This window comes from Lathamus discolor, chromosome 1 (assembly GCF_037157495.1).
Source record: "Lathamus discolor isolate bLatDis1 chromosome 1, bLatDis1.hap1, whole genome shotgun sequence".
NCBI classification, from domain to species: domain Eukaryota; kingdom Metazoa; phylum Chordata; class Aves; order Psittaciformes; family Psittacidae; genus Lathamus; species Lathamus discolor.
In genome coordinates this window covers 43904307-43928750 of record NC_088884.1, presented here as the reverse complement: position 1 = coordinate 43928750, position 24444 = coordinate 43904307, and the positions used below count along the sequence as shown (strand labels likewise).

The 24444-nt window shown below is 37.6% G+C and overlaps 1 protein-coding gene across 2 annotated transcripts in view; it reads left to right on the top strand.

Moving 5' to 3' along the window:
- Positions 1-24444, top strand: part of LIN7A (lin-7 homolog A, crumbs cell polarity complex component) — a 49320-nt gene that overhangs the window by 17905 nt on the left and 6971 nt on the right. For both annotated transcript variants that reach the window (XM_065669545.1, XM_065669554.1), the window contains exons 2-4: positions 719-837; positions 18126-18197; positions 20582-20791. In XM_065669545.1, coding sequence (XP_065525617.1) covers positions 719-837; positions 18126-18197; positions 20582-20791 — 401 coding nt within the window. The remainder of the gene's footprint in view (positions 1-718; positions 838-18125; positions 18198-20581; positions 20792-24444) is intronic.

Here is a 24444-nt window from a genome sequence, read left to right as displayed (position 1 = left end):
AGGAGCTAGTGTTAAAAAGGAAAGATACTATGAGAGTGAGGGTACGGGTACTGTTTAACTGGACCAGATTCCCACCCACCACACAATATGGCTACTCACTTAAGCTTAAGCCCTCTGGACTGCTGATCAGAGACACTTGTCCCTTGACAACACACAGGTACTAAAGGAAAACTCAGGCCACCAGAAATATTGTGTATTTCTGTGGCTTGTATGGGCTTTGTGTGGCAGTCCAGGTCTTTGGAAACCTAGACAATTTATAAGAAGAAAAGATCAAGTACTTTTTTTAGATGCTGTTATCATGTGGGTGCTTAGATAAGGACTTGGCTTCATTCTTTCAGACTTTATGAAATTAAGCACCATACAGTTCCTGCGCTACTTTCTCTAATGCAGAAAGTAAGAAATAATTTAAGTCTGATAATATGGATTGGCTACTTTGAACTGGTAGCATTGTTCTAATGAATGTTTGGATTTCCAATTAAGACTCAACCACTGTGTGTGTGTCTGCTGTATGTGTACATGCATGGTTTGTCCATACTTTGGGATTTGGATCTCTGAACAGCAGTGTCGTTGCCTAGTTGCAGTTGGTACAGCACAAGGTTAATACCGTATGTGTTGGTAAAGTGGATTTTAAAATTTAAAATGACCATCAGTTTGCCCCTTTTAGTCACTTATTAGTCACTGTTTATACTGATCTGTATTCCCTTTTTTCCTCACTCAGATGTTGCGAGAGCAATTGAGTTACTGGAGAAACTGCAAGAATCTGGGGAAGTACCAGTACACAAGCTACAGTCTCTAAAGAAGGTGCTGCAGAGTGAGTTTTGTACAGCTATCAGAGAGGTATGAAACTGAGACTTTTAGTTATTTCCCAGAATAACATCCTTCATTTGCCTTTCAGTCTTGGAGAAGCAGGAGTACCTTACGTAAAGGATGACGGATGTAAGATGTGTCTGTAGTTGCCTACTACCATGCAGAAAGCTGAAGTTACTGAAAAGCAGACACAGAACAGTTGTGTCAACAAGGCATCAAGCCTGAGGCAATTAGTCTTGCTAAGGGGGAAGGGTGATTAATTAGTACTTCAGTATTTTGCTCATACTGTTTCAGGGTCTGTGCTAACCTGTACAGCACTGTATTGGGCTATGGGGACATGCCAGGTTGGGTCAGTGCAGGCTTAAATGCCTGTTCTGTGAGTTCAGGTGTGTGATAGGGTTGTGCTGATAAAATCAGAATGCTGTGAGAGACAAACAGTGCAAGCGCTGAAGTTAACTGAAGCCGACAGATATCTTGCCGTTGAAGTCAGTGGTCAGGTCTCTATGGGGTTTGCTCCACGTGTCAGAAGTCCTTGTCAGACTGCTGAGAACTGTGATTATTATGCTGCCAGCTGTGGTCAGGGCCTTCCTAAGCTCTGCCCAGGAGTACATAAATTACGATTTTTTTCTTCTAGAGAAGAAGCACGCCACTTCCTACATGCATACAAGCAGTATCTTTAAAGCAGTTAAATTGCAAACATTTCTGTTACAAGTTTCCTAGATGGAAACCATGAGTTAATACAATATTGTGTCAGTCTTCTTACCTACTGTACTGAGTGCTGTTAACCTGAAGACAGAAGCGGCTCTAAATGCCTTAAAGAAATCAACATATTTGCAGCAGAAAATCTGTAAGAACTTCTGTTTTAGTTTATCTGTCTGGTGCCTGGAACTAAACCGCCTTCACTGAAATCAATGGGGAATCTAATGTTCCCTCGATGGCAACAGAGCTGGACTTCTGATAACTAGGCAACAGCAGTGCATTGATTGAGTGACTGCTGCATGGCTGGAAGGGAGAAAGAGATGAACAGACATTAGTTTAATAAGCAAAATGCAATAGACTCTGTTTTATGGAATATATTCTTCAATGGGAGAAACAGAGTGGGGCTTCCACTTCATTAAATGGCAGTTTTCAAAGATTTTTAAAGGGAATAGTGTTCATGACAGTAAATAATGGCACTATGTACCCTGAAAAGCTGATATTCTGACTAGTCCATTCATTTAACCAACTAAATGCTCCCTTGATTGACCACCGAGTATTGAAAAGTTGTGGGGTTGTGTTGCATTTGGGTTATATTTCAGATAGCAGAGCCTGGTACTCAAATTGTTAAAAGCAACTATTAATCTTTGCAGTGTCATCAGTGAAATCTTCATCTCTGGAATATAGTCTTAGCAGTAGCAAACACAAAGCTTGTTGAAACAGATGCAGAGCCTAGGAAATAGGAAAATGGCTTAGACAAATGCACTCTCAGTTCAGTGAACTGAAAATAGATTTTGTCAAAATCATCTCAGTGGTACAAAAGGTCTTTATAGAGTGTTGTGTAAAGACAACCTGCACATGACAGACTAATTACTGTTAGATTCTCACAGCCAAATAATAGTCACTTCCAGAAGCCTGAAGCTAGTTGGTACACAAGAATGTGTAATGTGATGATGAATGAATGGTTAGATCAGTTCTACCAACTTCATAAACAAAAATATTTATTTCTTTTAAAATATTCAATACATTATGTATATATAATATAACCTATCTAGTATGTCACTATCGGAGAACAAAATTTCTACACCCAAAAAAAATGTTACTGCCATTCATGACTATATATGTTAGTCTTTTATTAGAAGAAATCTTCAAATATAAAAGGCTCATTGGCAAAACTTTTTAGGAAGAGTGGGAGAATTGACATATATACATTGCTGGTACTTAGGGTTGTCCAACATGTGGCTTCTCTTCTCAGTTACTCACATCAAGCACTTGACAAATAATTAGACTGTAACTCTTTTTTTCTGCCGGTTGAAGAGTTGTTGGAAAATTGCAGAAAATAATTTCTTCCGTTTCTTAAAAAAAATAATAAGAAAAGCATGGGATATTTTGGTCACATTACATTCTTAGACATATGATTCTATGTCCAAACACTGCAGCAAGGGCTTGGAGGATATCTGAGTTGGATCAGGGATGCCCTTCTTGCACTTCCCTGATGCACACTGGAGTTTATGAAACGCTGATAGCTACTTTATTGAACAGCACAAGTTTTTTTCTGAGCATGTTTCAGCTTGAGATAGCTGAGGCTAGACAGAAATCTCCCTGCATATGCCACTGTTTATCTTCTCTTGCAAGTGCAAGACATGAGAGTGTGGCGACTAGCTTTTAATTCCCTCTGTTAGCACCTACATAGACTGGAGGAGAAAAGTTGTTGACCTTACAAGAGAAGGCATAACAATCAGTTGGAAGTCACGAGAAAAGTGGGTGTTGTTTGGAACACAAGTGCCTTGCTAGAGTGCAGTGAAGCAGACCGGGTGTGAGCAGTAGATAGGAGTAATCAAACTGGGATGAGGAGCAGTGGCAGGCTTTGTATTAGTATGCAAATTCTGGAAGAGGCTGCCTACTATCTGTATGCAGAGATTCAGATCTGCACTGTGGTGTGTTCATTGTATCCTGCAAGATCTGAGCCTCACTTACTTTCGTCAAAAATCTAGCAAAAGAGGTTAAGGCTGACTCCTGTAGTCCTATAAAATCTGTAATGGAGGAGCTTTGGAAAATAGCCTCTTTTTTTTCCAGTTTAAGAAATTATGGACAATTAACTATCTAGTGAGTTTATTAAAATATGTCCCAGAGAAACTAATTTTAATGGAAAGGATCAAAGATAAAATACAATCCACACAGTATTGATTGAATGGTACTTGTCCTTTCTACAAACAGGTATTCTTTAACTACGTAAACAGGAGGTCGCTTTTATGATCAATTAGCCTTTCAAAGTATGACATACAGTATTAGATTACATATATTTCAGTCTAATGTGTAGGAATCTATTAAATTGCTGTAATGAACTGTATTTGTGGGAACTTATTTAGTAAATCACCCATCAGTTCAAATCCCCACACTGAGATCCTATAGAAATAAAATCTTTTTAAAGTGACCGAGTGAATGAAATTTAAATAGAAGTACTTTGGCATTTTTTTAGTATGCTGTCAGGAAATGGTGATTAATGGTTCTCACTTAGCTAAATATAAGTACTACCAACTGAAATAGTCTGTCTGGCACTAGGCAAGAATATGTATTAGCTCTGAAAATAAGGGAAATAATTGAAGTATGTAATGTCCTCAGTACTTCCTTTTCACCTGAAGATCCCTAGACCAGAAAACAAATTAACCGAAGTCTTGTCACATTAAAATTGAGTTTTGAGAAAAAGATTTAGTTGTTTTTTAAAATTACTTGTTGTAAGCTCCCTGGCTATGTGAAAATTAATTAGCTTTCTATAGCCTTGTCACTTGGCTAAAGATGCATGAATCCTGTCCATTATAGTATTAAGTCCTTTACCCTTCTATGTGTTTTGTTGTTTATTGAAAGCTGTTGCTATGTGATAGTCTTCTGATTCCCAGGGGTTTTACTGGAAGAGATGAAGGGTAAGGCTGTAAAAGTGAATGCATAATTGCATGGCTGAGAAGGTCTATTCACATGCAACATAAAACTAGGAAACCTGGATTGATAAAGTTACTTTAATTGCTGTGTGTCAATGAAAAGGATGTTACGAGAACTGTAAGATAAGGTGAACTTCTGCTCTGGCAAGAAACCTTAAAGAACTGTAGGTGCAAAAGACAGAATAAACAGCTGAGCAAAACACAGTGAATCATCTAGAAGAAAATGTGGCATGCCTTATCAGATTATGGGAATTTCATTTACTGTTAACATCTAGTAATTGGTACTTGAAACACCAGGAGAGTAATGGTACAGCTTGATAAACCCATTCATCTCCTGATGAACAGAAGTTTTCTTTCAGGTTGATTCTTAAGTTTCTATTTTTTGTATGTTAAATATGTAAAATTCAGGTGTATCGTGCTTTCTTCCCAGCCTTCTTTCACTACTCCATTTTCCATTTCAAAATTAAATCTCGTGTTTTTCTTTGTGAATATTATTTAAAAGAAAATCTGACTGGTAAATACTTATGGCAAGACATTTATCAAAACCAAAAGTAATCGGATCAAGAATTCCTTATAATGTGGTGTGACAATCAGACACACAAAAATAACCATTATTTCATTCTGTTATCTTATGACTTCCAGCAAAATACTAAGTCATCACTGGCAAGCACTTTACCAGGACTAGGTCAGTGACAACGTTTTCGTAAAAGGAGGAGCAGTCAACATAAAATTTTCTGCTGTCGTGTGTTCTGTATGAAATTAGTTTGTGAAACAGCATGTTGTCATTGAAAATATGTTCCATTTCTACTTCAGTAATTTAAAACTTTTAAACATACTATAAAATTATCTTGTGGACAGAGAATCCTGGACATTTAACTTACAGGCAGTGTGACTTACAGGCAGTGGCAGACCACTGACCCATTTCTGATGAGGTCTGGATGACCCCATTTACATTAGAGATATATTTGATTATGTTATATAATATTCAAAACATAGTTTCATTATATGCTATGTAGGGTAATTCAACAAGCCTAGGTGGTATATTAGAATTTTTTCCTTTAATTAATAATTTTCATTTTCATGCCATAGCAATCTTAACACCTGGAATCCCAGTGCTGCTCGTATGTAATGTGTTATTATCTGGTCATTTCCTCAAGCTGCCTATCTGTCCTTTTCATATTAATCCTGATATATGTCTGTGCAAATATTAGGGAACCAGAAGGCTGCTGGGTGGTGAAAGCTGAGTCTGGTAATACTGTGCTCATTACTTTACTCTGATGCAGTGTGTGACTGGCTGGAATCCTTATCTATTCATTTCAGCTATCCCAGTATAGTGGTATGCTTTTAAAGGGCTGTACTAAATATAACAATCTGGGTATTGCCTGGACTCAGGCAAAACTTCTCATTAATTCCATTATTAACATTACTCATTTAGTATTTTAATGTAGGCTTCATTTAAAGTCCTTGTTTTTGTGGTGTTTAGAGAATCTCAGGATATGTTTGCTCCATTTGCAGTATATTGCTGTTCCTCCACCTCCCAGACCTAGCCTCTGAGAGCATAGTTCCATTGTTTTTTTGCCTGATGAGTCCCATTCTCTGTGAAAATAGAGGTTCAACAGGCCAAATTCTCTTGGTTGGCACGACAGGCAGCCTCAGAGTTCAAATCTTGCTCTGAATTACTCTTTCTCTTCACTGGGAGATGAATATTTGTTACAGGAGAAGAAACACAATTCCATTTAGTCTTCCATCTCCACATGGTGAGCCCTGCTTTTGAAGATTTTAAATTATAAGATAAGATGCAACTTTGGAAAAAAATTATATATGTATTGAGAAGACTTACTGCTATAATTCACAGTGCAGAACTGTGATTAAGACTCAGTGGGAAGCCTGGCATCTAAAGTGCCCTACTGTTAAATTTACCCATGCAAATGGAAGTTTTGGTCAGGATTAAGCAAAAGTGGTATGTTGGACTTACTGATAAGGCAGTTAGTAAACAAAAGGGCAATAGGACCTCTCATAAGAGTAAAATGAACGAGCTTCATCAGCTCAGATTTGTAACTCCAGTCATAAAAGCAGTATGGTTATACTAGCATGGAGCCTCATTAGACTGGCTGGGAAGCAAAGTTCTTCTTAGGCTAATCTGATACTTCATTATACCGTGTTCTGGTATTCCAGATAGCTTATTCAGAATTACTTAATCATTAATTTAGCAGTAGTGCTTATGCAGTAGCAAATACAGAATTGTGCAAATTGACCAGATTCATTCAGCTTTTCACATGCTTATGCATGGATTGATTTGTACCTTTTCATGAAAATTTGCATTTCTGGGTGCTAATTTTAAGGTTTCAGCATTTTATCGGTTTTTAGATATTGGGGTGGATTATAATGTCAGCTGAACCACTCCAGTTTACCTGAATACTGGGGCTGTGTAGCATTTGCAAGAATCTTTTGCTGTGTTTTTCAATCCCTTTTCTATTACTATTGTCCCAGCAATGAAAAGCCACATAAAATAATGGTAAAAACTTTCGCTAAATGAGTACCTCCATCACTGTTCAGAAAGGGCGTTACTTAGCTTCATTCAAAGATAATGGTATGGCAAAATAGTAATGTTTTCATGTTTTATAGAGTTTGCTTTCCCTCTCATGGTTACAAGTACTGTATCTATAATGATGAGTTGACAGAAGGATTTGTAATGTATGTAGATTAGGGCAGGAAAAAAACCTCTAAAGGTAGGCTGCCTGCTTTTTGACTTGCCACTATGCTACATTAGGCATTGAGAAAGTTCATCAGAAAAGCTTAAGTTAGCAGTAAACACAGAAAATAGATTTTTTTAATATAAAATTACACTACTGTGTTAAAATACGTGCTGGTTTTTTAGGGTGTAACCAGAAATTACACACAGTTTGAAAAACAAGGAAGTTTCATTTACCACTTTACCGTAAGTGACTGAAGCATTACTCTGTTCCTTACAAGCCCTGCATGGCATGAATGAGAACTTTTAGAATGATTACCTTGTCACTCAGCACATGGCCTTCATTAATAGCAATTATATGAACTTACCAAGCCGCCCAAGCATTATCTGAGAGAAGGCATTATTAAGACTCTGTGCAATTGCTATGACTTCCATGACTTCACTGCAGGAGATTTAAAACAACTACTCTTGAGACTTTTTTTAGCTGCCTATAGCTAAATACATTGATTTCACACATATAGTACCCCGGAATCCAGGGTCAGACTGTATCACTGGTCTTTAATCAGTGTTTTCCCCCATTGGTTTTGATTAAAAATCAATTTTCAGAGTTGGTTGATGGCTGCACTCAAATTTGTGCTCTGCTTGCATAGTCATGGCTTTCACAAAAGATAAGTTATTTTAGTGCTGCAAGAGTCCTGCAATGTATGGAATCAAAGCGATGACACATCTTGTTCATATTACTGTTTGTCTGGGTAGCAGTACCGTATTTGCTAAAACTGATGAGTGTTTCAGGTGAAGTTCTTAGTTGTGCAAATGTCCGCAGTTGCATGTGCTGCAGGAGGTGACTCCAGTAGAACAGGGGTGGTGCATCTTTATATCACTTTTGTTTTACTCACATTATCATTTTAGTTTATTGTTGCAGTATCATATTTGATTACGTGAAGCTCTTAAGAATAAATAAAAGAGCCTCTGCTGCAGTTCATCTCAAGTCTGCTTCTTCCTCGAGAGGCAAATCAGCAGCAAGGTGAACTACTCAGGAATATTTATGCTGACAGGTTGCTGGAAGCCACTGCACCACTGTTGCTGCCTTGATGGAGCCTCAGTATCCCCCTGCTTCCCTGCTTCCACTTAACTGATGTCACTGATGAGACTCCTGGGAAATGCTGCTAAATCTAATTTTTTTAATTGTGTCTTTAGAAAAGAAATTGTAAAACTGTCTTAAAACTTCATTTTAGCTACATTTTTTGTTGGTATTTAAAACAAGAAACATCATCAGTTTCCTTCTGTCTCCCTGCCTTCTAACTCAATAGGAACACTTGAGATGAACTTGCATGATGGCCTCAGGTTATCTCATGCTTCATCCAGGTGCTGATTTTGGCAAGGTTTAGCCAAATCTGCTAAAAAGTTTGGAATGTGGCTGTTGCGTAGGGCAGCCCAAACATCTTATACAGACTTACTGAAAAGTGGAAGAAATTAGTGTTTATTAGTGCTTGGTATATTTTGAAATCAAAAGTAACTGGCAGTGAGGTCTAAGAGAGTTTTAAATAATAAGCTATGCATTCCACATGGTTTTATGGGAATTAACTAATCACACATGCTGCTATTTCTTTTGATCTCAGATATTGCTTCTTCAGTAAATATCCCATGGAACTTTGAAATACTCACAGTTAAATTCTGCACCTTTGTTGTCTTCTGTACTGAGTGATATTTTGTCCAAGAGACTTTTAGGGGACAGTATTTTACTAAGGTTTAGTAATTGCAAAGAATATACTTTCTAAGACATCTGTAATGTTATTTTCAAAGACAGCAGGTCATATTTGCCATTGACTTAGAGCAGAGTATATAAGAGAGTAAGGGACATTAAATAAGCTAAATGACCCAGTCATATTTTTATTGCTTCTCATATAGATAGTTTTTATTTGCAACTAGAAGTCTGGTTTTCATTATTCTTAAAAGGGAGCCAAACAACTTCCTATTAACTTTACAGTGCAAGAGTGATGTTTCCAGACATTGGAGGAAAGAAGAGGAGGCACACCGAGGTTTTGTGTGCCGTAACAGCAACACCAGGAGTTTTTCAACTAACTCATCCAATACATGCAGAGATGTGACAGCATGCATTTCCTGGTGCATCTGCTCTGTTCTTCTGCTCGCGCAGAAGGGAGGAGAGAGATTCTGGCCCCAGCCTGTAACCCCCGTTGGGTTGTTTCTTGGACAGGCACAGCCTCGTATGTCAAGTCAGGGATCAAATCTTGGCTCAGCTTTCAGACAGCAGCACAGATACTGTCAGAGCAGAGTGTGCACCACCCTTTTCCACACAAAAAAAAATGAAAAAAATGCCAGAGCAAGTAATATTTTGGTATTTTAATGGGAGCCTTCATAGAGTGTTCCACCCTAAATTAAAATGTTATACCCTCACGGTGATTAAACTTAATTTATTTTTAACAGTATTTCAGGCTTGTGCTGGGTTTTTTCCTACTGCCTAGGGATAGCTTAATTATGCATCCAAGATTCAGATAAGTTTTTTCACTTTGGTAAAACTGACCTAGTTTGCTCCCAAAGAAGGAAAATTTTAAATAAAATAGCCTCTTTGAAAATGTAAAAGACAACATTCATAATATTTCTTCCATGTGTTCTGAAATTAAAACTGTCTTATCTCCTTGGGTTGTTAAATGAGTTTCATTTACATGTTTGAGCTTTTCAATGAGTTAGCTTCCCTGTTGCATGTGGCAACATCCATGCAGTGTTACTTCATGGAAAGGGATTGTTATGGCAATTGTGAAATTGATACAAATGTTAGATTTTGAAAATAGATACCCCGTTTTTCCAAATGCAGACATATAACTGCTCACAGGCTAATGAAGACTTACCATGCAAAAATATTCAGAATGCCAGGAACCTTGAATGACCACATTCTGTCAGATAAAAATAGCTCATTAATACAGACTGGTTGTCACGAAGAAGCCTTTTCTGCAAGGTGTCCAAATTCAGTAGCTGCAGGAAATAACTTCTGTAATACAGACTTTTTAGTACCTTCAGTAAGCTCTATAATATATCACATGCCTTCCTCTCAAAAGTACTTTTCAGCCACTTCAACCTTCACCGTACTCATAGGCATCCATTGGCTTGTCCTTTTGACACCGACAAAAAGAGACCTCTTCTCAGTTTGCTCTCAGGGACAAAATTAAGGTAATGTGTAGTATACGCTGTGAACATGGATGTGAGATAACCTAATTCTGCTTCTGTTGAGATTAATCAAACATGAGGCGTAGGCCTGTAGCAAAACAGGCCTTTATGATTCAATTCCTCAATCTTATATAAGCATAATTAAGAATAATATTTAAGAAGAGTAATTATTAAATTTACTGTAACCTTCAAGTTGTGGTGTGTATACATGAACACTGTGTTCTTCCACAGCCGGTTTTTTTTTCTGATGTTGTTGATGTCCCTCACAGGGACTGCAATTTTCTCAAATTCTCTTTTGCTTTGGTCATCTAAAATAGTCCCTTCCCCATTTTTTTTAAGTAACTACCAAAGATAAAAGTAGCTATTAACACAATGAAAACACAATGTTGGGGGGGGGGGGTTCAAGTTGATAGAAAGAAAATGATCTGGCTCTCAGCTTCCCCATGAAACTACTGCTTTCCGGACTATGGTTTATGACAATACTTGGTACAGCATCTTTGCTAGAGGTTGTAGCTCTGGTAGAAAAAACTTGCTTTCATGACATAGCTGTGTTTTTCTGAGCATGCTTATCACATGAGATAATTCAAAAAAGCAGAAGATAGGCACAAAACCAGAAATTCCACTTGATATACAAAAGACGCAGAACTAAAAATACCATCACTACAGCTTTCCCATTTTCATTGAGCTGCCACAGGTTTATGGCTGAATGGAAGCACTCTGTTACGTTGGTTTTGACCTTAAGTAAGAGGCAAAAAGTCGTTATGAAAGAGGAAGGGTGGTTTGATAAGCTTCATACCTCCACACACTGCTTACATACACTTTTGGTTGTGTTTGACTTGTTTTGCTTCTTTTGTGTCATCTGTTTGGGTGTCATCTGAAATGGTCAATTAGATTGGTTTGTGGGTTATTTTGTAGAAAAGCAAATACTGTTTGAAATCTCAATAAACCTATCATAACGGGCATAGATATCCAAGATGAGATAAAGACTTACAAATACTTCCAGTGGAGAAGAAAGATTCCCAAAAGAGATTAAAAAGACCTACTTGTGTCCAACAGTTATAATTCAAAATTGGATACATTTATCTGAGAAATAGTCCATTTTTAGTGGAAATGCTGTTAACTGGTTGATCAATTTCCAAGGCAAGCTGGAGCCTTGAAATTCACAGACCTCCCTAAAGACTTAAAGCAAAACTTACTAAAACTTCTTAAGACGTAAAGCAAAACTTATGATTAGTACACAAATTACCAGATGAGATTCCATGGTTTATGCAGTACAAGAGGTTAAGGGTGACCAGAGTCCTTCCTGATCTTTGCAGCATATAAAACACCCTTGTCCACTGATGTGGTAGAAGTATGATCTGAACCGGGTGTTGCAGTACAGCTCTGGGGGTGTCTGTCCAGGCATATGAACCAATGCATTTCCCTCCACAGACAAAAATGTATTGTATTAAGAATGGAAAATACATGCAAGAGGTTGTGGGGAAGGAAAAAATGCCAAACGGAATATGAAGAGTTAAAAATTATGAAAACAAAGTAGAGGGCAAAAAAAGACTCAACCTGTTTGTGCTGGGAAGGGGAGGAGAGAGGCCAGCAGCTATGCTGAATAAAGCACATGCACACAGACATGAGCTCTTCTCTCTGTGATAAAAGACCAATTGAGATACTCCTTTCCACTTGATATCTGCAAAGGGAGAAGTATTAACTGCATCCTTTCCAACACATGAAGGCAATTAGGAAGACAGGGATTCGGCATAGTTGATGGCAGAAGCATCATACTGAGGTGTAAGTAAGTAACAATTCTCTTTTGTAGCTTAGCCTCAGTTCTGCAAGGATGCACACTTGCATATTCCACTGACATGACTACGTAAATGCAGTGAAACCAATTATGTCTTCCTTGTACTGGTTATTCTCACGCTAGCTTTCCCCTCTGTACTGACTGTCAGGCTTCTGTCTTCCCTTCCTTGAAAGACTTCTTCCAAATATAGATATACAATTCTCTTCTATGTTGAAGCAATAAAAAACATGACAGACAAACTAAAGCAAGTAAACCCAGAAGATGCCGATGTATGTGTTGAACATAATTTATCAGTCTCTTTGCAACTTGCTCCCTCATTGCATCCTTTAACCTGCTTACCCATTGCACTTGGGTTGTGACTTACATACAATTTCATCAGGGACTGGAGCATTGATTACCTCTTACAAAGCTAATGGAACAGAATCATAGAATCGTAGAATAGTTAGGGTTGGAAAGGACCTTAAGATCATCAAGTTCCAACCCCCCTGCCATGGGCAGGGACACCTCACACTAAACCATGCCACCCAAGGCTCCGTCCAGCCTGGCCTTGAACACCTCCAGGGATGGAGCATTCACACCTTCCCTGAGCCACCCATTCCAGTGCCTCACCACCCTAACAGTAAAGAATTTCTTGCTTATATCCAATCTAAACTTCCACTGTTTAAGTTTTAACCCGTTACCCATTGTCCTATCTTTTAATACAATTGTCATTTTTAACACAGCTTCGAGAATTCAGCAGAAGAGATGCTGCATCATTCAGGTTGTAAACAGAATTCTGGTTGTAGCCACCTTTATAAAATAGGCTGCTAAGTGCACTGTTATTTCTGGACCTCCTCCTAAAGCTTCAGGTTGACTTAAATAGGCCAGCCCAGTACTTGCTACATTGTTATGAGTCCGTATGGATTAATTTTTGTTAAAAAGCTAGCTCCTCAAGTACCTGTATGGCAGCCCCCTTCTCATGCTTCAGTAATGCTAAACCAGCTGCTTTGCATCCCAGCTGAATGCATGGAGATGAGGACCATCCTCATCACAGTAATACCCACTGCATCTGACTCACTACAGCTCCTGCTAGGAGAAGTAATAAAATGTACATTTCTCTGTGTCAGCAAGAGCTGCCACACTGCAAGGAGGACTAATTTCCAAGTTCAGATTTTCTATTTGTAATTTTCCTCTCTCACTTTTTCCATAGTTTTTGAGTACTTTGGGAGAATAACTTGAGATTAAAGTGTCTGAGAAGACTACCTGTCGAAGCTGAAAATGACTGAGATCTGTATTCCTGCTTTCAGAAGTATTTCTTGATGGGAACATTGTATTCTCTGAACCACAGGAAGGAGGAAACAAAGCTGAATCCGTCTAGCTCTACAGTGCAGATGAGAGCTGTGTGAACAAACCCATCTGCAGCATGCTTTTACTCAATGAATGTTCAGTGAACAGATACCAACAATCTTAGTAGAAATCACTGAAATTATCTGAAACATTACCATTCACCTTCCAGCTGCAGCTTTGCATCTTGAAACATTGACATTTCACCTGTAATTTAATCTCTGTAATTAATGAATTGTGGAAACTCTTTTCCCTAGGCGCTAGACCGTCACACTGTGTATCGAGTCTGTCAGCAAATAATACTACTAAACACTCATGAAGTCTTTTAGACACTCTAAAAAGAAATAGCTGTACATATGAACAGCTCCTTTTAAAACTAGTAACATACAGTAACCATACAGATACCATCATGAGCAGCTGGCTGTAGGTGGCCCTGCTTGAGCAGGGATGTTGGACAAGATGTGTACGTCTAGGAACTGTAGTGATACGACAAGGGGTAATGGGTTAAAACTTAAACAGAGGAAGTTTAGATTGGATATAAGGAAGAAATTCTTTACTGTGAGGGTGGTGGGGCACTGGAATGGGTTGCCCAGGGAAGTTGTGAATGCTCCATCCCTGGCAGTGTTCAAGGCCAGGCTGGACAGAGCCTTGGGTGACATGGTTTAGTGTGAGGTGTCCCTGCCCATGGCAGGGGGGTTGGAACTTGATGATCTTAAGGTGCTTTCCAACCCTAACTATTCTATGATTCTATGATTCTAAGATGATGTCCAGAGGTCCCTTCCAGCTGCAGCCAGCCTGTTATCCTGTGATATGTTAATTGTCTTTCCTGAGCATATTGATATTACACAGTGATGTCTTTTGAAATGATTCATCTGTCATAGTCAACAAAGATCACTGTTTTAAAAGATTTCTTTAGTAAATATTCTAAGGGATATTTCAAATACTTATAATTAGATTCTGCATCTTTGTCTTCTTTTGTACTGCTGAGTGATATTTAGTCCAAATAAGGAAATCTCCAGAAGCACTTACAAGGACAGCTGATGGATAGCATTGTTAGATCCAGGAGAATCACTATATGTTAAAAATGTAAACATGTTGTCTGTAATCAGATGTACAGACAACAGTAAGCGCTGAAAGGAAGGATTTTATAAAACCATTTCAATTACTAGTCACATGCAGTGGATTGAACAAGAAGCTGTATCCACTCTGGAAGGATTTAAATGACACCGAATTCAGTTTGAGAACAAAGAGATTTTCAGTTTATCTGTTCTGTGTACATAGAAGAGGCAGCAGAATGGATTTATTGTGCACAAATCGTGGCTAAGGTGGTGCTGAGAACAGCGTAGATAAAGGGGTTAGTGTGGCTCCAGGCAAACAAGGATTAGTGGGCATTTTGTGCATTTGCTAGAATGAGCAATGATTAGATCTGAACCCTACAAAGAGTTTAAGGGGCTTGGTGGAACAGGTACTGTCAATCTGTATTGGGTTGCTAAACTGGCTTAAGAATGTTATGCAGGTGTATGTTTTATCCTTCTTAAACGCAAGTTACATTAAACATTAGGTAACATTCAGATAGGAGAATTAAACTTGCAACTGTCTCAAGCAGATATTCAAGACTGGTCACATCTGTCTCTTACAGAGAATGAGATTTGGCATATAAGGCTTCTTTTCCTAAGAACTGAGCTATAGATCTTATGATCACTGATAACTCTTTGAACAACACCATTTTAAATCTGTTAGCATTGAGAATTTACAAATTAACCCAAGGATTATATGACATTATTGGTCATATTTTTCAGAAATATTGAGTCAGTTTACTCTTTTTTAACATACGAGTTTAATCACACACTAGTGAGTTTGTTCTTTCATCAGGATGCAAATTAGTTATCAGGATATTGGATATTATGAAGCCTACCAGCTAGATACTGGTAGGATGCAGACAATATGGAGTTTTATGACATCAAGCCTATCGAATAATCACATGAACTTGTCATTACTGGCTCATCTTCATGACACTCTACCTTAGTAATCAATATTTTAAAGAACTTTTTAGTACCTCTTCCTATATTTGACATATTGTGGGCTGGTTTCAAAGCAAACTACAGGATTTCTAGCTGTGCAAGCAAAACCAATGTGTACAGTCGGCTTTCATGCTTTAAGATGAAGAGGAACCTCCAGATATCAAGAAAATACAGTAAATTATCAGTCGTTCAATACATTATGAATTTTGAAGTAACAAGTATTTAATGATTCATTACTGCAATTACATAGTATTCTCATATAATGTAGTAGTTGTTCTTATACAAGAATATGTCCTACGACATACTGCAATAAACATTGAACTGATCTGTTCAGGATAACACTGAGTCTGTAGACTTAACCCATTGTTACGATGGCATCATCCAATACAAAGACAGAACAAACAAGAGATGCTTTAGAGGCTATAAAAGAGCTTTCTTTTTCCATATTTTTAAAATTAAGGGCAAAATCCTGACCTCTACTGAAGTCAATGTCAATTTTACCAATGGAAGCAAGATTTAATTTCAAATTTAGAAAGCAGGATACTTTTCAGCTTGTTCCCTTTGTCCCAGTTTCTTACTGGCCCAAGATTTTCTGAATTAAGTCCTAGAATACTTATGTGCTGCCAATTGTCACGACAATAATTTTGCTGTAGTTTGAAAGCATTTAGCGTATTTCTGATCTCTAAAATGGATTGCATTTGTTATGTCCTTTCCTTTTTTGCCTTTCCCTTGTGTATGATATTCCTCAAAAAAGGTTTTGGGATCAGTCATCCCAAACTTTTTACTTTATAAGAGTGTTTGACTACTACTGTGTTCGTCCGCTGAGATCAGAAATGAGCCACATGTCTTAATTCCATTTAGATGTTTGTCGCAATATGTTCATCAGCATTTAAGTTTTATAATACATAATGATACATCATGTTTGGAGAGATACTATTATGATACTGCGTAACAAGTCATCAGGACAGGGGAATAGGGAAGTTTTACATATCAATGGGACAAGCCACTGTTTATATGTCAGTTAAGTACAGGGTCTGACACCTTCTCTGCCAAAGTAACATTTACATTACCAAAGAGGGCAGTTTTGGCATTTCTGCTAAATTATCACCAAATCAATGAAAGGTAAATATATTTTGGAAAGTATGATTGAATCTGCCCTCGTCCGCTGAGATCAGAAATGAGCCACATGTCTTAATTCCATTTAGATGTTTGTCGCAATATGTTCATCAGCATTTAAGTTTTATAATACATAATGATACATCATGTTTGGAGAGATACTATTATGATACTGCGTAACAACTCATCAGGACAGGGGAATAGGGAAGTTTTACATATCAATGGGACAAGCCACTGTTTATATGTCAGTTAAGTACAGGGTCTGACACCTTCTCTGCCAAAGTAACATTTACATTACCAAAGAGGGCAGTTTTGGCATTTCTGCTAAATTATCACCAAATCAATGAAAGGTAAATATATTTTGGAAAGTATGATTGAATCTGCCCTCCAAAAGGACCCTAAGGAAGAGATTGCTTTAAAAGCTAACACACTTTGTCAGCAAAGGCTCTGTCTGAGGAATGCAGACTGAGTCATAAGGCACATGAAAAGATAAAATTCTCAATTAAGCTGGTCAAGAAAAAACCCAAAGTAAATCAGCAGCATATAAGAACATTTTGTTAGGTTTGGTGGCTTTATAGGAAAATTAAATAAAATGTTTTGTTTGTTTGCATTTACCTTTTGTCTCTCAGGAAAAAAAACAACGTATGTTCTATATAAATATTTTTATATTTTTAGTTTGCTTTCAAAATAACTGGCTAGTGTTAAGGCATTTTTTGATACTTTTTCATCTAAGAGTGTGATAAATCTAAAGAACAAAGATGGCATGAGAGTCTTTTCTCTTTACTGAAGATGTTTAAAAGGGAGAGTTAAGGACCAGAGAAAGTGGGCCAAGAGTGTATACAAGGAAAAAAAAAACACAAAACCACAGCAATAGGCAAAGTAGTACATATTGGCAGTGTCGATTTTATGCCATTTATATGAATGTACAATTCCTTTCTAAAGGATAATCTTACCTATTGTCCCTGTCTGACCTACCAGACTACTAGCCCTTGTTGCCATTCCTAGCTATGGTTGGTGGAAACCAGTGCTGTGACCTTTCTCCAAAATTTAATTTAATTTAATTTTTGCTCCAGTTCTTAGGCAGCTATATGCTGGGCCACCTACTGTTTGGTTTTGGGGTTTTCTTAACATCAGTCTCCTAAATCTTTAATTCATAGGAAAGTTCAAAGAACAAAGAAGCCATTGTTGGAGATGAAGATACCACTCAAATTCAGTTCAGATCATTTGTATTCAAATCAGTTGCCTAGAGACACTAAGTTTTGATGATACAGAGCCTAGCTGTCCTGGTTTTGGGAAATGACTTGCTAGAAGTGGGAAGGGAATCATGTTGGAAGATGTACAGTTAAGTTTGCAAAGTGTTGTGAGAAACACAGATTGATGTTCACTGTAAACCTAAGCATGCACAAGTTTAGCAGACACTTGACTATGCAATTGTATGAATACAGCATTAATGAACCATAGTCTTATGAGGGAAAAGAACTGTCCTGTATGGGTTAATATAAAGTCCTTGTTTTGCTTCTATAATTAACTTAATTTTATTTTCATGAACATTTTAGGTGTATCAATACATGCATGAAACCATAACTGTTAATGGCTGCCCCGAATTCCGAGCCAGGGCCACTGCAAAGGTAGGATACGTGCAACTGTTGAAATATGTGTTACCAAAGTGACCTAGTAATTGACTGTGCGCGTGTGTGTTTCAGGTATTCGTGTGTACACTGTAAGAAAATTTAGACATCAGTGGCAGCCCAGAGTCTAGAACCAGTGCTACTTCCCAGGTAACAATCATAATGGCAAATTTCAACCTTTATGCTGCTTCTGTAGCTTAAGAAAAGAGAATGATTTTATGCAATTTGATGCTTATTGAAAAGTTGCTTTGCAAAAGCAAATCTACTGGTTCATTCTGCAGAAGCCTGCCTGCAGCAACCAATATTTTAATGGACTATTTTGCCATACATCTCATCCAGAAAGGACACCATGATTTGGGAGATAGAAACTAAACAGTCAAAATCCCACTTTGAACTGGTGGGAACTGTAGGTATTGACCAAGTGGTAAGGCTGAACATCAACAAAAAATAGCCTGATCAAGAGACTCCACAGCCAAAAGCAAGACCATTTTTTCTGATGCATTACCTGTTTTAATAAAATATATTGGCTCTTTGTCCGTGCGGACTCACCTTTCTCATATCCTTAGACCATGACATTACTGCTACTACTAAAATGATAATTTTCTAAGGGAGTTCACACAACCATGGAAGAACCCATTTTATGTGCCTATATGAAATAGGCTCTGTTATTTCCATAACGTGCACAAAGAGAGATGCTTCCAAACAGGGATATCCACCATGGTTTTGGTTTTCCCATCATCATTTTGTACTTCACACCATCTTATAGGGTGGTGTAGCAGATTCTCTGCAAGACAGGTAAACCCACAAAAGCCATGAATCTGCTTTAGACATATTTTTTATGGGCCTACTGCTGTGAAGTTAGTAACAAAACTCCCAGAAATCCTAATAGAAGTAAGATTTTAGCGTTATGTATTTATGTTAAGAGATTTTAATTTAAAGCTGTATCAGAAGATGAAGGTTAGGAGTGTGTTACGAAATTATTTCTAGAGTGCTTTAGAGAAGCAAGCTGCACAATAGCCAGCAGGTAACCTAATATACACTAAATTGTAGTGTATTTTCCTTACTAAATAGAATATTCTTTTCTGTAGGCTGTTCTGATTTTAACCTTCTTCTAATCGAAAGTTAATGGTGAATGTGAATTTGTAAGGTCTGTGGTTCTATATAGAGAAATGTGTATGTGAAATCCTGATTTTTCTACACTGCAGGTAAACATAAAAATTTTTGCTATGTTGTATAGTAAACAGCAGAGAAATCCAATTAGTGTTTGCCATTCTCATTTCTTACTCATATAGAACAGCAGGTTTTCAGAGCAATGTTTCAATATCGCAATATTTCCTGGTTATTTCTGGGCTGTCTGCATTGCATTCTCCTAGTGCATTCATGTCTGACATAAAATGTATGCATGATGACATGGTCTGCATGTGCAAAAACATGTAACTGACAATGATCCATTACGTTACATCATCCACTAGCTTCTGTTAAGCATAACCATTATCAGGATGCTGAAAAAACGTCAGCGTAGTGCAGAACTGTTTGGGCAGTTTGGAGTACAAACACGTTGAAAAGGATAAAAGATTTTCATATTGTTTATTTCATGGTTTACTAAGATCCATAAGTAGGAAAACACTTGTAGTGAAAAATAAAGTATAAGATGTAGTATTTTTCTGGTTTCCAGCTTTACAGTTTGTTGCTCCTTATTTTTTCTTTTTTCTAAAGTAAGACTAACAATCTAGGATTTTTCTAATTGATTTGTAAATCCCTTGTCTTAATATTTAATTTTTCAACAAACATTTTGATGCAATTATATTATAAACCCCCATATTCCTGTTTCAGGAATTAGTTCATTTGCAAGATTTCATGAAGATTATAAATTAAACTTTTCAAAATAAGAATATCCTTTTAAGACTTTTTTTCTGTGCCCAAAGAATAAAATAAATAATTCCCTACCTCTAAAAGCAGAGAAGAGAGTTAACAATGCAGTTCATGTACTTTATTTCAACTAGGAACACAGTAGAGATCACATTATGTTATCCCACAGTAATAATTTTTTCCCTGTGAAAAGTCAAATAAGAAATTCACTAGTGATCATAAATGTTCACCATCACACAGTCAGGCTTCCCGTGCCTACCTGTGGCTCTGTTGCTAGCTTTCTGCGTTATCTTTGACAAGTCACCTAAACTCTCTACTCCTCTGCTTACTCCTTTATTTCAAAAGCATTAGCATGGAACTTAAAATTTTTAAAATGCTTTCAGAGAATCAGAAAAAGCCAGAGTAAGATACTGAAATGTTTTCACAGGAATTAATTCTTCCTGCAAATGAACAACAGAGTTGTTTGTTAGCAGTGTTCTCCATACATAGTCAAATCACTTGTCTTTTTCTTCCAGGCAACAGTTGCTGCTTTTGCTGCAAGCGAAGGCCATTCACATCCGCGAGTGGTTGAGCTGCCAAAGACTGATGAAGGCCTGGGTTTTAATGTCATGGGAGGAAAGGAACAGAATTCACCTATTTACATTTCTCGCATCATTCCTGGTGGAGTGGCAGAAAGGCATGGAGGGCTTAAACGTGGGGACCAGCTGCTTTCGGTTAATGGAGTGGTATGTGGATATTTGATAGATTTCATTTTATCTGGATTTTAATTTTTCACAGCTGTTCTAATACTATGACTTAAAATGCAGCCACTTGAAACAAGAATTAGCTCTGTAGGAGATCTTCAGTGTGCATTTGTGGTGCAGTGAGGCAAAGCTGCATCGACAACTTTGTGCCACTGCTTGAAGAGCTTAATTTCAAATCAACACCACATGCTTAATTTCCAAGGAAGCTATGTCTTTCTTAATTGATAATGTTGCAAATTCCTTTTGCATTAAAAGTGTAACAGCAAACTGTCGTGCTTGCAGTAGCCTCTTGAGGTGCACAGCCCTTTTCAGGCACAGTAATACCTCAGTGGCACTTGTGCAGTCTTGTGACCTTCACAGCCTTTGAACACGCAATCACAAGAAATTTGGTAAGCCCATTTGGTGCTGTTTTGCAGTGGAAAGTACGTTCCAAATTTCTTTCAGTGACATTCATCCTGCTATGGTATTTTTGTCAGAAAAATTCAGCTGTACAAATGTACACATACAGGTAGCATGTATTCTTACTAAAAAAGTACATTTTTTACATAGTTGTTTTTCATGTAAGTCAATACTTCAGGGGTTTTTTGCAGCACTTTCACCGTAAATGTCAATATGGTGGTAAAAATAAAAGGGCTGTTGGAATTGAGAGGAAAAATAAGGCTCTGACTACATGATATGGGTCAAATTATGCCTTTCGTTTTGCTTTTAGTTCCCTTTTACAAGGGAATGTAAAGTACTAAAAAGGTAAGAATACTCATTCGTATAACCCTACACTTCCCTTAATGAAAACATAATTCTTTTTCTTGCAAAACCTCCTTCTAAGCTTCGTATTTAAATGCACCAAAGGCATGTAAAGCAATTCCTGAATCCAGTCAAAAATGCAAGACTTTCCAACTTAAACTTCTTTGATGCAAGCCCATAAGGAATGGAGGAAATACTGTTTTCTGCATGCTTTCATGTTGTCATCTGTTTCTCTCAACAACAGCTATTCCTTTCCTCTTTAAATACAGTATCAGTGCAGCACTTCGGACTTTTTGCCATTTCTTTTGTCAACTATCATGTTCTCAAAAGCAAAATAATAGGTCTGAAAGCTTGCTTTACCTAGTACACAATGCGAAAGAGAAGATACAAAACAAAAAAGAAAATCCACTGAAAAGATTATTTAGTCTTGGGGAAAAAGAAATCAATTGAACATTTAATAAAGTAAATTGCCTGAACTTCACTGATTGGAAGTAGATCAAATGATTTTGTTGTTTTTCAGCACTTCTTTCAATAGGTGAATAAAAAGGCAGAGCAAGAGAGTTTATATTCACTAGCAGATGGTTCTTGAAAAATCATTTTACTGTCGACAGCATCTAGCAAAGCACCAAGGAGCAAAGTGGTGAACCTTCAGGTGTCAAGATATATTGAATCTGACTCTGTTGTGCTGTTTGAAGAGAGTATCTATTTCATGATAGTCTGTTCAAATAACTTCATGAAGTGCTCTAGAATATATATTAAGCTAATGTAGCAAAAAAACCCACAGTATAAAATTCTAAATTGCGTGTAGGCACACAAGAAAGTTGAATTAGAGATGCAACAGAAATATTTTTGTGTTCAGAGTCTAAACAACAAAATCTGAAGCTTAAATTACAGTTGAATACTTGAAATAATGCCTGTGAGCAACTGTTCATAAACCAGTCTTGGACTGAATTAAGCCCATACAATATAATTTGTAAAAAGGCAAAAATTAAAGAAGTGGTAATGTGTTTGCAGACAGCTTGAGACAGGAGGAGAAAGGTCTAAATTTAACATTGTTCACTGGGACTAGTTCACTCTGTGCTTCTCTTAATTTAGCTGGAGAAAAGCAAATAATATACAGTACGTACAATACAACAGACGGCTCAGCAGTGGAAAATGAAATATCTGTAACTTGTTTGTGCTCAGCAGTTGGTGGTTATCCAACTTTATAATTATCAACATAAAACTAGTGCTGTGTGTTCAGAATCCAGATTCAGTATCCCAGCATGACTGGGATGACTGTTCCTTGAGCTGTTTCACTGGTTGTTTAAAAAAAGTATTTTCTCATTATGGGAAATGGGGATTTTGTTACATACTTTTGCCCCACACACCCTGAAAATAAAGGAAATTGAAAGCAGTAAGCTTGCAGATGGCTCAGCAAAGGCACTTGCTGGTGGCTTTTCATATCTGGCAAAGACTCTGCATTTGTCAGGTACCTGGTGTGAGTCAGATACAGAAAGGGATGCAAAATAGGTTTATAGCAGCTAATTTGTCACCCAAACATTTGTTTACAGATACGTAATAGAAATATTCTCCTCAGTTTCTCAGCTTTGTGGTTAACAGTCTGATTCTCTTTTTTTTGTCTGTGAGAGTGTAGGATTATTTTCTTTTATATTTATGACAAGTCCGTGAACCCGGATGCAGTAATGGTTGGTGTTTCCCCACACCATATCTGCAGTTCTTTCAGCTCTTCTTGTCTTTGCAGTATTTTGCATCCTTCTTTTTGATGCAGTCTGCCACTGAAATAATGGAAATAAAGGTGTAAGTATATATAAACGTGTGATCTAAAATTACCTATGAAAGATACACATTCCAGAACAAATTCTTAAATCCCATGTTTGGTGGCCCATTCTAAAGTAACGTGTCAGCCTCACACTGTCCCCAACCAGCAAAATCCCTTGTGTAGGCATGACTGATACCAGCCGGAGTCCTTCACCAACACAGACTCAGAGGTTTGGAGAGGTAGAAGAATTCAAACAGCAAAACAACTTCCTTTGCTGATACAAGCTCTTTTCCCTACTCCAAGAGGCTCTGCTATTTCAATTGTGCAGCTACCACTATGCAGGTGGAGCATTTGGAATGCCTTGGAAATATGAGCGCAAGCAACAGTGAAGATACTAAGACCAACTATAGCAATCATATTAATAGCAGCTGAAAACTGTAGTGCTTTAGACCTGAGTTTGATATGTTTGGAGAGTAGGATTCATATTTAAGCAGCACTATCTTCTAGTTTGCCTTTTTTTGTTTTCCCCTGTGTGAGCAGTAGAGCAATAGGCTTAATTCTGTATCATTACTATTCAGGTCAGTGGGGGTTTTCCATTGACCTGGATAGCACAAAGTCAAACCATTCATTTCTAATTAGAAAACACTGGCTGTAAACTAGAAGAACAGGGCTAGAGGTGAGTGGAAAAGAAAACAGGCAACCATGAATTAAGTGCAGTTTACTGAGTTGTATGAAGTATTAAATGTGATGGAACAATTTATTCTTGACACCATCTCTAGACATATCAAGGATGAGGGAGTCATTAAGATCAGCCAACATGGTTTTACCAAGGGGAAGTCATGTTTGACCAACCTTATAGCCTTCTATGAGGAAGTAACTAGGTGGATGGATGATGGTAGAGCAGTAGATGTGTTTTTTTCTTGATTTCAGTAGGGCATTTGATACTGTCTCCCACAGCATCCTCATAGATAAGCTAAGGAAGTGTGGGCTTGATGATCAGGTAGTGAGGTAGATCAAGAGCTGGTTGAAGGGAAGAAGGCAGAGAGTTGTGGTCAATGGGGCAGAATCTACCTGAAGGTCTGTGACTAGTGGAGTACCTCAGGGGTCGGTGCTGGGACCAGTGCTGTTTAAT